This window comes from Malassezia globosa, assembly GCF_000181695.2.
Source record: "Malassezia globosa CBS 7966 chromosome Unknown mgl_sf_4.1, whole genome shotgun sequence".
In the NCBI taxonomy this organism is placed as follows: domain Eukaryota; kingdom Fungi; phylum Basidiomycota; class Malasseziomycetes; order Malasseziales; family Malasseziaceae; genus Malassezia; species Malassezia globosa.
Genome location: NW_001849869.1, coordinates 351,599 through 364,593, shown reverse-complemented (window position 1 = coordinate 364,593; position 12,995 = coordinate 351,599). Strand labels below are relative to the sequence as shown.

Below are 12,995 nucleotides of genomic sequence, written 5' to 3'. Positions count from 1 at the left end.
AGTTTTCAGTTACAGAGGTCGTTCTTTTATCTACTCAATGGGGACTGACCATGGGTGCTCTTCTTTGCCCCACTGGATACCCGTGATTTTGTTGAGCACAGCTTCCGTAATGACACCGAAGCCCGACTCGCCCACTGGCACGTGAATATCCTTGCCCATATAGCCAATCCGGTTCACTGGGCTCACGACAGCGGCGGTGCCTGCTCCAAACATTTCTACAATGTTACCAGCATTGGCCGCATCAACGAGTTCCTGCATCTTGATGTCACGCTCATTCACTTCGATCTTTGGTACATTCTTTAGTCGTTCCTCCCCGTTCTGGTGAGCACGCAGCAACTCGAGAATTGACAAACGCGTCACACCCGGCAGAATGAGGCCGTTAAGCGGCGGTGTCACAACTTCCCATACGCCGTCATCCTTCTTCAGTACCACAAAAAAGTTCATCGTGCCGACTTCCGTCACGTAGTGTTCCTCTCCAAACAACCACAGAATCTGCTGATATCCACGTGCGGCCGCTTGCATTGCAGGCATCACTCCAGGACCATAGTTCGCACCAATCTTTGCGTTACCTGTGCCGCCGGGCCACGCACGGACGTACTGTGGATTCGCTTCCAGCGCTACCGGCTTCACGCCCGATGAGTAGTACGGGCCAACGGGTGAAAGAATAACGAACAACAATGCCTCCGATGTTTGCGTCACGCTTACAGAAGGCTCCGTGCCGATGAGGGTGGGACGGATGTACATCGAATATCCTGGCTCCGACGGCACCCAGTGCTGGTCTAGCTGCACAAGCTTTTTGATAAGCTTAAGAAGTTCCGTTTCATCAAAGTTCGGAAGGCAAATCCTTGATGCACTGCGGTTCATGCGCTCCATATTTTTCTCAGGGCGGAAGAGACGAACCTTGCCGTGGTCATCGCGGTAAGCTTTCATACCTTCAAACAACGTGACCGCATAATGCAAGACTACACTGCTGGGTTCCAAAGACAATGGGCCGTAAGGCTCAATTGAAGGTTCGCCCCACCCACGCGCGGCAGTCCAAGGGATCTTAAGCATGTGGTCAGTAAAGGTGCGCCCAAACACGATGTCCTTGACAGGGGGGCATTGACGTAACGAATCCGACTTGTGTATCACAAGCCGGGAAGCGTCTAGCGGTGAGGGGCTCTGGGACATGACGCTTGTACACAGTGTCCGACGGAAAGGCAGTCGACACACTCGAGGTGAAGTGGCAACGCTCCAAGATAAGAGCCAAGGGCGTAGACACTGGGGAGATAAGTGCATCAAAGCCACAGAACCTTTCAATTGGATTGGCTGTATTTATGGCCGATGGAGAAATGGCGGATGCAGGTTGTCACCCTTCCAAGTGTGAAACGAGTCATGCCTGCACATAAAAGAGCGTTTTACTAAGCTACGAACGAACAGATCGACTTCAAAATTGCTATTTCATACTTGCTCGAGGCAAGAGGCGGAGATGCCAGGAACAGCTTGAATGTATCGAAGTGATTCATCTCACGGAAGGCTAGCAGTTCTGCATTCTTAACCCCAATTTCCAGCAGAAGAGAGCGAAGTAAGATAGCCTGAGAAATCGGCACAAGCTTATCAAGCCCGCCATGGATCAAGAGAAATTTGGGCGGTAAAAATGTGGGGTCTAAGCATGCCTTGCTATGCATGAGTAAATGCGTGGGCGAATGTAATAGGCATTGAAATTGTTGAGGTCCTGTCCAGCGGCGATGTGAGCTCAAGTGTTCAATTCCAAGATCCGCCTCATTCAAGTTGCTTTTGATAACATCGCTGTGCCCCGCCAGAAGAATCACACCTGCAATGTTAGGCAAGCGCACTTGTGGAGCATAAATCTCTAGGTGCTTGTTGAAAGTTTCCGGCTCAATTATATTCGATTTTGGAGTCAGATCATGGTTAGTCGCGTCATCAATGTCGCGGTGCTTTTTGATCGTCTGGCTTAGAACGACCGCCTCCTGCACCAAAGTGAGTGCCACGAGCTCAGCAGACAAACCATGTCCCATGACATAGATGCGTGAGGGGTCACCCGCGTAGTGGAATATGTGTGCACCGACCCAGCTTAGCGCCAAACGCAAATCAATGACTGACTGACGGATCTGGTCAGCCGGGTAGTATGTGATTTGAGGCACCACAACGCAGTAGCCAAGTTGTTGCATACGCGTTGCGAGCGGAAGGTACATCTTCCGGTGGCTTGTTAATGTCACAGGTACAATCGCATCAGGAACAAGCACGAGGACAGGCGCATTCCTCCTTACATCTGAAGCATCTACCGTGGACGACGTAGGTGGGTATACATCCAACTGCTTCCGCGAGAATGGCATGGAATAAATAATCGATTCAGATCCAGGTCTAGCCTTGTGCTGCTTGTACAAGAGAAACCAGTTCTTTGCCATGTTCATTATGCTACAGCATGACCAGATGTATCCTAACACAGCTTTGGTAACCTTGAAACAACGCTGGGGCGTCACAGGTAAGAAAGGTATGTATTTCGTCAAACTTGGCACACCGAGCATCGTATATGACGGTCGATCCTTCTGAGCCAAAAGTATATACGACGTCCATGCAATTCCGTACATTGCCACAAACACCAGGACAGGGGAACATTAACAAAGCCAGAGGCAGCATAACGGGAAACATGCACGCGAATGCAGTCACAGGAATTGCCAAAATAGTCCCGCATGTCAATGGCGCTATTGTCCATAAATAAATTGCATTAGCAATGGGGGAAAGACTTGTTGAATTATCACGAGTCATACTCTGAACACCGCGAATGGCGGTCCTGGCTATGGTACCAAACGCGTCATTCACAACCGTGGCTAGAATGTTGAGCCACTGTTCAAAATCGGACTTCACAAGTCGTGCGCGCATTCGAATTCTTTCTCCACTTATTTGTCTCCACAAACCGCGTTCAGTCCTTGGCTATCATTGCCGACGTGTTGAGAGGAAAACTGGTTGGTCGGATTGACCTCTTCACGTGAGGTCCTGTATGTTATTCACGTGACTGACATTTGGTCTGCTCGTAGGGGTGCGTCCATTTCCAATTCTACCGCCCATCTTTGTACACCCAGCAACATGGCTCATCAGAACGTTTGGTACTCGCGCCCAGTACGTATAACGACGTGCATCGCAGAATCGGAATAATGTCTAACATATTGAAAGCGCAACTTTGGTAAGGGCTCCCGCAACTGGTATGTCTCTGGCTTGATTATGAGGTATTTGGCAAGTAAGGAGTACATCGTAACGTGTCGTGTGGCACAGGAAGTACATAAGGAGTGATCGCACTCGGACTTTATACGCGGCGTTGTCCGCGCCAACCCCTTTCTATCTCATGAATGTTTCGGGGAGACAATCATTTCTCTGATGCGACTTCGTTTTTATGGCACACTTGACCACTGACTTACTCGTTATTGATGTGATGCTCCTAACGCCTTGCCTTCGCGAACAGATTTCAACTAACATGTTATTAGCCGTGTCTGTGGTAACCAGGGTGGTCTTGTCCGCAAGTACGGCTTGAACATCTGCCGTCAGTGCTTCCGTGAGAAGGCTAACGTCATTGGCTTCCACAAGGTTTGTATTGACTCTGTTGATGGATGAACTAACGCTTGCACAGTACCGTTAAATCATACCTCGTGCATCGTCGTCCTCGATACTGGGAAATGCGAGAGCGTGGTTCTTCTTCTATGAAGCCCGCTCCCTTTTTCTTTGTAAAAGCATGTGTCATAGTTTCGAGTGTATTCTGATTGATGCCCCTGCCAAAAAAAAATCTGCTATTTGCTTCCCATTTGTGATTGAAATCGTATACATTGTCATGTCCTCTATTTTACTGGGAGAAAAACTGCTCACTTTCAGATCGCTGTTGATGCTGTAGTTTTAAGTGGTCTCGCGAGGCCCCGCTTGATGAGCCAACGAACAATGCCGGGCGTTATCAGTATAGTCAGACCAGCGCGCACGGGAACCAGGAAAGTTTTGTGGATTGCAAATGCAAGCACGAACTCTCCTGATAGACGCGCAATGAGGTGCTCCATTTCGTTCGCCTTTTCCTCCGTGGTGAACCAGCCCTTCACGTAAGTAAAGAACGTATTTTCCTTGGGCTCTTCCTCTTTCTTGAGTTTCTTGAGCATTGGTCCTATCCACTTGTACAGCAATGCTTCAAGTTCCTCGACGTGTTCGCCACCAAGGAAATGTATTCCAGCAAATGTCAAGGTGAGATCTATACCAGATAGAAGCGAATATATGCCAAGCGCCCACCATCCATACAGTTTCATAATCGTCTTAAAGCGCTGGTAGAACGACAGGCGGCGAAAGACACTGTGTTTGTCGGAGTGCTCTGCATGAGGCTTGTTAGCATCTAGGTTCGGTGCGACAGTTTGCTGTGGTGTTGGCGGTGGTGCACTTGAAAACGTTCGCGCGCTTGTTAACACAGGCGACGCTGTTGCTACATTGCCATAACTTGCGCCTGATGCGAATCTCGTCACGGCTGTATGCACTGATGAGCTCGGGAACGAACGAATCACTCTCACAGACGATAAACGCCCTGGTACTCGCAAAACACCCGCGCGCAGCATGGAAAGACCGCCGAGCATTGTCCTGCTTCGATGTGTGGCTGTTTGATCTTCCACGCGTCTTCGATTGCTGCCATCCCAGTATTGTTCTAGACGGGCCAGGCTCGTGCGACAGATGCTGACTAATTCTTCATTCAAAATGTCACTGAAATCTACCTATTTTAATAGACAAGGAAAAAGTGTTTGGGTTAGAGGAATGGAACGGGAGGGTTGCACGAGTTATTCATGATCGCGAACTCTGAGCATGTTCGGCCGCCAAAGCCTTAAGGGTCGCTAGTTCACCACTTTGCTCACAGAGCTTATAGAATGTACTGCTTTCATCGGATAGTAATACGTGAGGCGAGTCGTATTCGAGTACATGTCCCTTTCCAAGGACAAGCACTTTGTCGTAATCGATGATTGTCTTGAGTCGGTGTGCAACTGTTAGGATAGTCGCACCAGGTGCCATTTGCTCGCGAATAGTGCGCTGGATGAGGGCATCTGACTCGGCGTCTAAATTTGCTGTGCTTTCATCCAGGATCAGGATCCGGCTCTCGCGCATTTTGAGCAGGCCACGAGCAAGAGACAAGAGCTGTCGCTGTCCTGCACTAAAGTTAGAGCCGCCCTGCTCTACGGCGTCGTCGAGGGATTTGATGACGCTTCCCTCGCCGGGGACATTGGGAGATGAGCCAGGGACGGCGAGCTGGCATCGCTGTAGAGCGAACCACATATCGCCGTCATCTGTGAGACCAAAGGGGTCGAGATTGGATCGGATAGAGCCGCGGAAAAGCTGAGAGTCCTGAGGAATGATGGTAAGACGGCGACGGAGAGACTCGAGGGAGATGGAGGAAATGTCGATGCCATCGATGATGATGGAACCAGACTCGGCTTCGAGGAAGCGGAAGAAGGCAAGGGATAGGGTAGATTTACCACTGCCCGTGCGACCGACAATGCCGACCTTGTGACCGGGCTGGATATCAAACGACACGTTCGAAAGAGCAGGGGGGAGCTCTGGGCTGTAGCGAACGGACAAATCTCGGACTTGAATGGCACCTGAGTCGGTGGGCCAATGGGCTGGTGGTTCTAGGCCGCCCTGACGTTCAGGTTCCACGGTGATGTACTCGCCGATGCGCTCAACCGAGTTCATGTGAATTTCGGTATTTGTGTACAAGCGAACAAGCCATAATACAACTTCAACAAGGGTAATGGCATATGACAACGTGAAACCAGCGAGTGCGGCATCTGCGCCACCGAAAAGGAGAAAGAGGGCGGCTATAAGCGTCACGCCGGCGCCTGAGAGATCGCAGCAAATGCTGAGCCAGCGGTTTTCATACCAGAGCAGCAAAAATGCACGGTTCCACTTATCGATAAGACTGAGACACTGCCGCATGACACGCTCGCCATCGCCATACGCACGAATAGTGATGGTGCCTGCAATGCATTCGCCAACCACCGTGTAGAGAGGCGAGCGTTGGATGCTTTCGATACGCTTCAGGTCACGCGATGAAGACAGATACATGGCACCAATCATGTAGTAGAGCGCCATGACGAATCCAAGGACGAACAAAAAGTATGGTGTAGCCCAGCAAATCACCGCCGCAATGGCCACAAGCGAAATAAAGTTCTCCACTGTCATCTGCAAGATCGGACACAGTTCCTGGTCAACGTCCTCCATGTCACGAGACAGGCGGTTCATGATGCGTCCGATTGGTGTCTTGTCGAAGAAGAGTGGCGTTGCTAGAAGCAGCGCCTTGTTCAATCGGCTGTATAGGTGCTGTGATGCTTTCAGCGAGGACACATATTGCACGACGTCGGTGAAGAAGCTAACAAGGATGAATGCCAAGACAATGGAGGCATAGCCCTTTAGATAGTACCAGGTCTTGTCATCGTGCACCGTGCCTGACTGAGCGTGCCATGCCACCAAGACCCATGAATGCACTGTGTTGTATGTTGTCGTTGTGACTTGATCATAAGAACCGGCCCACTGCCGCAACCACGCTCCGCTGCTCACATCAATTGCACGGATACTTATGTACAAACTCATCAGTGCGATCCAGACAACGCCAGCAACATAGGGTGAACGAGCGACTGACTTCATATACAGCCAGTATAGAGAAGCACTGGACTGCGAGCGCGACAGCTTTTCTTCATTCTTATCGGCAAGTGCTTTCCGAGCTCTTTGCTCGTCAGTTTTTTTCTTCCGCGCCGCAAGCTCACGCTCATCGATGGGGCGTGTCTCGATGCTGTCCTTGGACTCTGCGTCTTGTACTTCGACGGGCGTCTCGATATGGCCATGGGCCTGAAGGTCTTTCGGCGCTCCTTCCGCTGCAACATGTCCGCCATCCATAACGACAGCATAGGCAGCGGCTGGAATCATGAGCGTTACAGCATGGGTTACCAAGATGATGGTACGACCTTGTGCAAGTGGTCCTTGGAAACAGTGCTTACACAGATGCTTGGCCGTATGAGCATCAACGGCACTCAGCGCATCGTCAATCAAAATATGCTTTGCATACGAGTAAAAGGCACGTGCCAAAGCGATCCGAGCCTTTTGCCCGCCAGACAGAGATGTACCTTTCTCACCCACTTCTGTCTCGTCGTGGTGTTCGAGAATTTCTAGATCAGCTTCCAATGCACAAGCTCGCAACACTTCGTGGTATCGATCTTCGTCATATGCGGTGCCAAAAAGGATGTTCTGGCGGATGGTCGTACCCAAAAGCCATGCGCTTTGGCTACAATACGCTGTCGACTCTGTCAGCTTGCTGATAGGATCCGGCTCGACTAAGGAACGAGCAATGGGACATGGCATGATCGTTTTTCCCCGAATCCTCTGCATTTCACCCAGCATGGCAAGAAGAATTGAGGATTTCCCCGAGCCAACGGGGCCCACCACAATGCTGATCTTGCCGACAGGGAACTGGCAGCACAGATCATGGAGCATGAAACGACCATCTTCAGGCGCCTTTTCTGGCTCAGCACCGTATGTGAAAGTGGCATGATCGAAGCCCACCTTGTCAAGCGGCCTGTCTATCCAAACGTCCTGCGCTGCACGGGAGTGTTCGCCAAGCAGCTGCTCATACTTGTGAGTATCGGGTTCGCACAAGTAGTTATCAATCCGGCGAACAGACACAATAGCTGAAAGCAGCCACTGGATCATGCTCGGAAGTTCAGCCAGTGGTCCCCGTAGGGTATTGAACAGTGCCAAAGCTGTGAATGCTTTTTGCGCCGTCAGCGCCTGCTTGAAAAGAATTGTGTGTGCGCCGAATGTTGCCATTGTCACTAGCATGGGTGTGCCGATGAAAGTCAGGTGATTCAAGATCGAAAAGAAGAACTGAAGACGTAAGAGACCGAGCTCTTTCAGACGCGCTTCGTTCATGCGCTTTTCAAATGGTTTTTCCCAAGCGAAGAACTTGACTGTCTTGATGCACGCAAGAACTTCATTTGTCAAGTTCAATCGTTCATCTGTTGCGCGCAGCATACGCAGTCCCACTGAAACAAGCACGCGAGACAGATAGGTCTGGATCGGAACAGCCACGACCAGCAGGACAAGACCGACGACGGCTGACCAACCGAGGAGCATGACGATATACACAACACCCAACAAAACAGACAATGGCTGTTGTGGGAACAAGAAATGACTGTAGGCAGCAAGCTCGCTCAGCTTGTTCACGTCGACTGAAACAAGGTTCATCACTGCTCCATCTGTTACGGGCGCGTCGTCATCCTCTGTGTCGTCGTCACTCGTTTTCGGCGTTGCTGACGAACCGTCCATTTTGTTAATACTGACGCCGCGTCGGATGGTCTTGCTCAGTACCTCGAATGTGAGGATTGCGCGAATCTGCACACATATATGTCGGCCCGTCATGAGCGATTGCGATTGGCATACAGAGAAAAGCACCTGGCTCACAAACATGCCGGATGCATACAGCACACCCATGTGCATCGGAGCTGCCTCGGCACCGTCAGATGCACGTTGCGTGAAGAAGTTCAGTAAGTGCGAGAGGAAGTAGACAGGCGCAAGTGTTAGAATCGTGGCAAAGAAGGCAAATAGAGCTTGGTACGCATAGGACCATGCAAAGTGACGAACAAGTCGGAGCCACAGAGGGCGCGCTGTCTCTGGTCCATTATGAATACGAAACATGGCAATGACTGATGGCGATCGGTCAATGGACATGAGCTGCGGTACATCTGGCAGCGTAATCGGCTTGAAAAAGTGTTTCCAAATGATAGGCTGCACAAATATGAAGAGACAACGGCTTAGCAGTGACGCATGCTGCTCTGGCGGCGGCAGCACAGGTCCGTGACTCTTTGAGTAGGAAGGCACAAGTCGATCGAGATCTGTTTGCTTGTTCTGTGCATTTTCAGGGGGTGTCGGCACGGCTGTGCGGATTTCAGAATACAGTGTACGCTTGTGCATCGTCTCGTACAGCGCCTCCATTTCTGACGAGAGCGCTTGCGTAAATGGCGACGTCCAACTTAGCCCCAGCAGGAAGAGCACGACACTTGTCTGCAGCACGGTCATGACAGTGATAGCTTTTACGCCTGAGGAAAGAAGCGATGTGCGCAGGTTGGAGAGTGAGACGATCGACGCTAGTGTAGTGAGAAGCAGTTTCTGGAAAAAGAACGACCTGCGCTGGATAATGGCCGCTGTCGACAATACGGCAAAGTAGATCCATACAAAGAGCCAAGAGCGTTCCCATTCTGCATTTGATGTACCTGCACCGACTAAGTACATCAAAACAAGGAGTAACGAACCAACGAGTTCGAGGATGCGCTTGTTCCGACGCTGCACTTCGTGCTGTTCCACCTGCGTGTATGTGTACAGCTCATCTTTGAGCGTGAGCGCCTCGTCAACAAGAATAGCATTTTCTGTTTGGAAGACCTTTTTTGCCGCGGAATCGGGGGTTTGTGCTGCCGTTGAATCCCATGTCGGCTCCTGCGCTGGCTCATCGCGTGGAATCGCGCCGTAAAAGTGCGAGGACTCGGGGTTCAGTTGCGCAACTTCCTCCGCAGCCTCATTCCGCATGCGTTCTTTGTCGCGAAGACTCGATACAAACCATGCCGCCACGCTAATGCCGATTGCCATGAATGGTACGAACGTGTTCAGCACACCGATGCGGAAACATGGATTCCAGTCCTCTCTCCCTAGAGGGGACAACCAACACCATGCATCTTGTCCACCCAGACCGGGTGCCAATTCTTGATGCATCGATCTTGTGTGAAGAGGCTTGTCGCGGTGGCTGCCGTTGCCCTCACGAGAGATAAAAGTAAAGGTGGCTAGGTCACTGGTGTATGGTTAGTTACGCCTATTAGTTCTCTTCGTCCTCACCCTCACCCACTCAGCCAGCCCGTCAGCTGTCCATGTCCAACTTTTTTCGTGCCAGCTTAGTCAGACGCGTATTATTGGCCTCACCTAGATGTAGGTCCACATTCACACACGCACGCCAACGCGTACCTAATTTATGCTGCTGCCGCGTCGTGGATATGCATGGGCTTGCCAAGGTGCACGACGATACGTCCACGCATCCATTTGCACAAGACGCGTTCAGCGGAAAAGCACCAAAGATCTCCCCGTACATGCACACAAGCCTATTCCGTTGAAGCATAGTGAGCCAGGGGGGACGACCATCTCCCATGATTGGCCGCCGTTGGCGCTGGGTGTGCTGGAGAACATGCGTGCATTCCCAAAGTGCATTTTACTGACGCGGGTGGGTGGATTCTATGAGTCGTACTTTGATCAGGCACCCACCGTTGCTCAGACACTGAGTATAAAACTTGCATCTCGCAAGTGGGCCGGTCAAAGCATTCCTATGGCGGGCTTTCCTATCCACCAGCTGGAAAAGTATCTCAAGGTGCTTGTACAAGACTGCGGCATGCTGGTAGCTATATGCGAGGAGTTTAAGGCGTCTTTGTCGTCTGGCGCTCCATCGTTTCAGCGCCGCGTGACTCGCGTTGTCTCGCCAGGCACATTGATTGATGAAAGGTTCCTGGACCCATTTCACAACAATTTCATCTTGGCTGTTTCGTCACCTCCACCTCTATCGCCCACACCGTCGTCATCGTTGCCATCATCGGCGTCTGCGCCGGGGTCGACCTTGTCAGCGGGCCGCTCATATGGCCTGGCATGGCTTGATGTTAGCACGGCTGATTTCGGAACTGTTGTACATAACGATGAAAAAACGTTACGGGACGAGATCGTGCGTCTCGCTCCACGGGAAGTCGTACTCATCGCAGATGCCTTTGACGCTTCGCATCCAGTGTATGAAGCTACCAACCGTGTCCAAGCACCCGTAGCATTCGTGCCTACCCTCACCCATGCACAAGAGAATATACTAGGTGTATCGCAGGCGAATCTGTGTGACGCGGAGCGCAAAGCCATTGAGATCCTCACCTCCTACTTACAGACGCGGCTCCTGGAACACATGCCCGGCATGTCCGTATGCGAAGAAGGTGGATCTGCTCGAGCTTCTGGCGACTATGTCATGCACCTAGATGCCGCCACACTGAATGCACTCGAGATCCGAGAAACACAGGATCATAGCGCTCGGGGCAGTCTAGTCAGCATTGTTCGACGCACTGTGACACAAGGCGGCGCGCGGCTATGTGTGCAATGGCTCACTCAGCCAAGCATGTCACTGCGTCTCATTCGTGCGCGGCATGCGTTAGTAGAGCTGTTTCTTCAGCGCTCGTTCTTGCGCCAGGATTTGCGTGTGCTTCTTCGCACCGGTGTCGGCGATATCATGCGCACACTCCAGCGGATCAGTTTGCGTCGGAACGATGAGCAAGACCTGCTAGAGATCCGAGACTTTATTCGCACAAGTGAGCGTTTGGTAGCGAGTCTTGCGTCTATTGACGTACATGAGCTGCATGAACTTCTTCAGCGGTTTACTGCGCTTCACGCGTTGGGTGAGCGACTTGAGATGGCCATTGATGAGCGTGTTATGGAGAAGCGGATCCAGCAGCAGGAGGCGCGTTTGCAAACTTATGATGCGATGTACGCAGGGGGACCTATGCCTCCGGCTGACGCATCTGCGCCATCGAAACGTACTCGTCGTACATCATCGCCACCATCACTCACGCTGCCCGAGTCAATGTGGGGCGACAATATTGAGCATCTTATACGACCAGATGCATCACCACTTCTCCTAACACTCACAAATGAATTCAATGCACTTCGTGCAGAGGCACGTACTCTTGAAAATGCGCTGCGTGCAGAGCATTCGGAGCCTGTGACACTCAGGTTCTTGCTGGGTCAGGGGCATGTTGTGCATTTTCCCTCGGTCCGAGGGCATGTTAGCGAGAGTTTGTCGCTTGCATATAAGACTAAAACCACCCGAACATACTATCATGCAGAGTGGACACGGATCGGGACGCAGCTACAGAAGCTCAGAGACCAGCTGTCGGAGTGTGAGCGACGCATGCTGGAGACACTGCGTCTCGAAGTGCTCGAGCATACCGCTGCGTTGCGTCGCAATGCCCGCCTCGTTGATCAATTGGACGTACTTCTGGGCTTTGCACAAGTAGCTGAGGAACTCTCACTTGTGCGGCCACAAATGGATGAGTCGACAAGCTTCGACATTAAGGGAGGGAGGCACCTGGGTGTTGAAATGGGACTACTGGAGCGTGAGCGTCTTTTTACGAAGAACGATCTTGAACTGGGCGGTCAGGCACGTCTGCATCTGGTGACGGGACCCAATATGGGCGGCAAATCGACGTTTCTACGACAAAATGCCGTGATGGCTGTGCTAGCCCAGGCGGGCTCATTTGTACCGGCTGAGAGCGCGCGTTTGGGCCTTGTCGATGCTATATTCAGTCGCGTCGGTGCAAAGGACGACTTGTTTCACAGTCGCAGCACGTTTATGGTCGAAATGGCCGAGACTGCTGAGCTTTTGCACCGCGCGACGCAGCGGAGCTTTGTCATTGCTGACGAAATTGGCCGCGGAACGAATACATCTGTTGGTTTATCTGTGGCTTTTGCTGTGCTCTACACACTGGCGATGAGGATCCAGTGCCGATCGCTCTTTGCAACACATTACTACGAGCTCGCCGACATACTCGAAAAGCATCCGTCTTCTTCGCAACTACCACAGACCCAAGCATTGCGTCGTGCTGTTGGCTTTTTCTGTACGCGTCTCGAGCAGCGAAGTGATGGCGCCCTGTTGTTCTCGCATCGGGTACGACCTGGCGTGAATCGTGCGTCGCATGGACTAGACATTGCTCGGCTGGCAGACATGCCACCCGATACAATGGAGCTTGCTGTCAGGACACATTCGTGGCTTGTCAAGCATGGCCAAGCTCACATGCGTACCCATGGCTTGGTCGACCAAGTCCTTATGGCTTTGTAGGCATAATTCCCTTGGTATACTTGACTTTTTCATGGGCAGCTGAACGCCAGATAGACTCCTTATCCATACATCATGTCTGCTGGTGCTGGCCCGT

The 12,995-nt window shown here is 51.6% G+C and overlaps 6 protein-coding genes across 6 annotated transcripts; 2 read left to right on the top strand and 4 right to left on the bottom strand.

Moving 5' to 3' along the window:
• Window positions 1-30: 30 nt before the first annotated feature.
• Window positions 31-1,170, bottom strand: MGL_1920 (uncharacterized protein; the record flags this gene model as incomplete). The annotated part of the gene is made up of 1 exon (XM_001730869.1): window positions 31-1,170. The coding sequence occupies one exon, from the start codon at window positions 1,168-1,170 to the stop codon at window positions 31-33; it is 1,140 nt and encodes a 379-aa protein (XP_001730921.1).
• A 230-nt stretch (window positions 1,171-1,400) lies between these two features.
• Window positions 1,401-2,591, bottom strand: MGL_1919 (uncharacterized protein; the record flags this gene model as incomplete). Its single annotated transcript, XM_001730868.1, has 1 exon — window positions 1,401-2,591. One exon carries the CDS (start codon window positions 2,589-2,591, stop codon window positions 1,401-1,403), a length of 1,191 nt encoding a protein of 396 aa, XP_001730920.1.
• Window positions 2,592-3,087: 496 nt separating this feature from the next.
• Window positions 3,088-3,634, top strand: MGL_1918 (uncharacterized protein; the record flags this gene model as incomplete). Its single annotated transcript, XM_001730867.1, has 4 exons — window positions 3,088-3,120; window positions 3,175-3,203; window positions 3,483-3,582; window positions 3,626-3,634. 4 exons carry the CDS (start codon window positions 3,088-3,090, stop codon window positions 3,632-3,634), a joined length of 171 nt encoding a protein of 56 aa, XP_001730919.1.
• A 226-nt stretch (window positions 3,635-3,860) lies between these two features.
• Window positions 3,861-4,598, bottom strand: MGL_1917 (uncharacterized protein; the record flags this gene model as incomplete). The annotated part of the gene is made up of 1 exon (XM_001730866.1): window positions 3,861-4,598. The coding sequence occupies one exon, from the start codon at window positions 4,596-4,598 to the stop codon at window positions 3,861-3,863; it is 738 nt and encodes a 245-aa protein (XP_001730918.1).
• A 202-nt stretch (window positions 4,599-4,800) lies between these two features.
• On the bottom strand, window positions 4,801-9,642 carry MGL_1916 (uncharacterized protein; the record flags this gene model as incomplete). Its single annotated transcript, XM_001730865.1, has 1 exon — window positions 4,801-9,642. One exon carries the CDS (start codon window positions 9,640-9,642, stop codon window positions 4,801-4,803), a length of 4,842 nt encoding a protein of 1,613 aa, XP_001730917.1.
• A 376-nt stretch (window positions 9,643-10,018) lies between these two features.
• Window positions 10,019-12,901, top strand: MGL_1915 (uncharacterized protein; the record flags this gene model as incomplete). Its single annotated transcript, XM_001730864.1, has 1 exon — window positions 10,019-12,901. One exon carries the CDS (start codon window positions 10,019-10,021, stop codon window positions 12,899-12,901), a length of 2,883 nt encoding a protein of 960 aa, XP_001730916.1.
• Window positions 12,902-12,995: the final 94 nt, after the last annotated feature.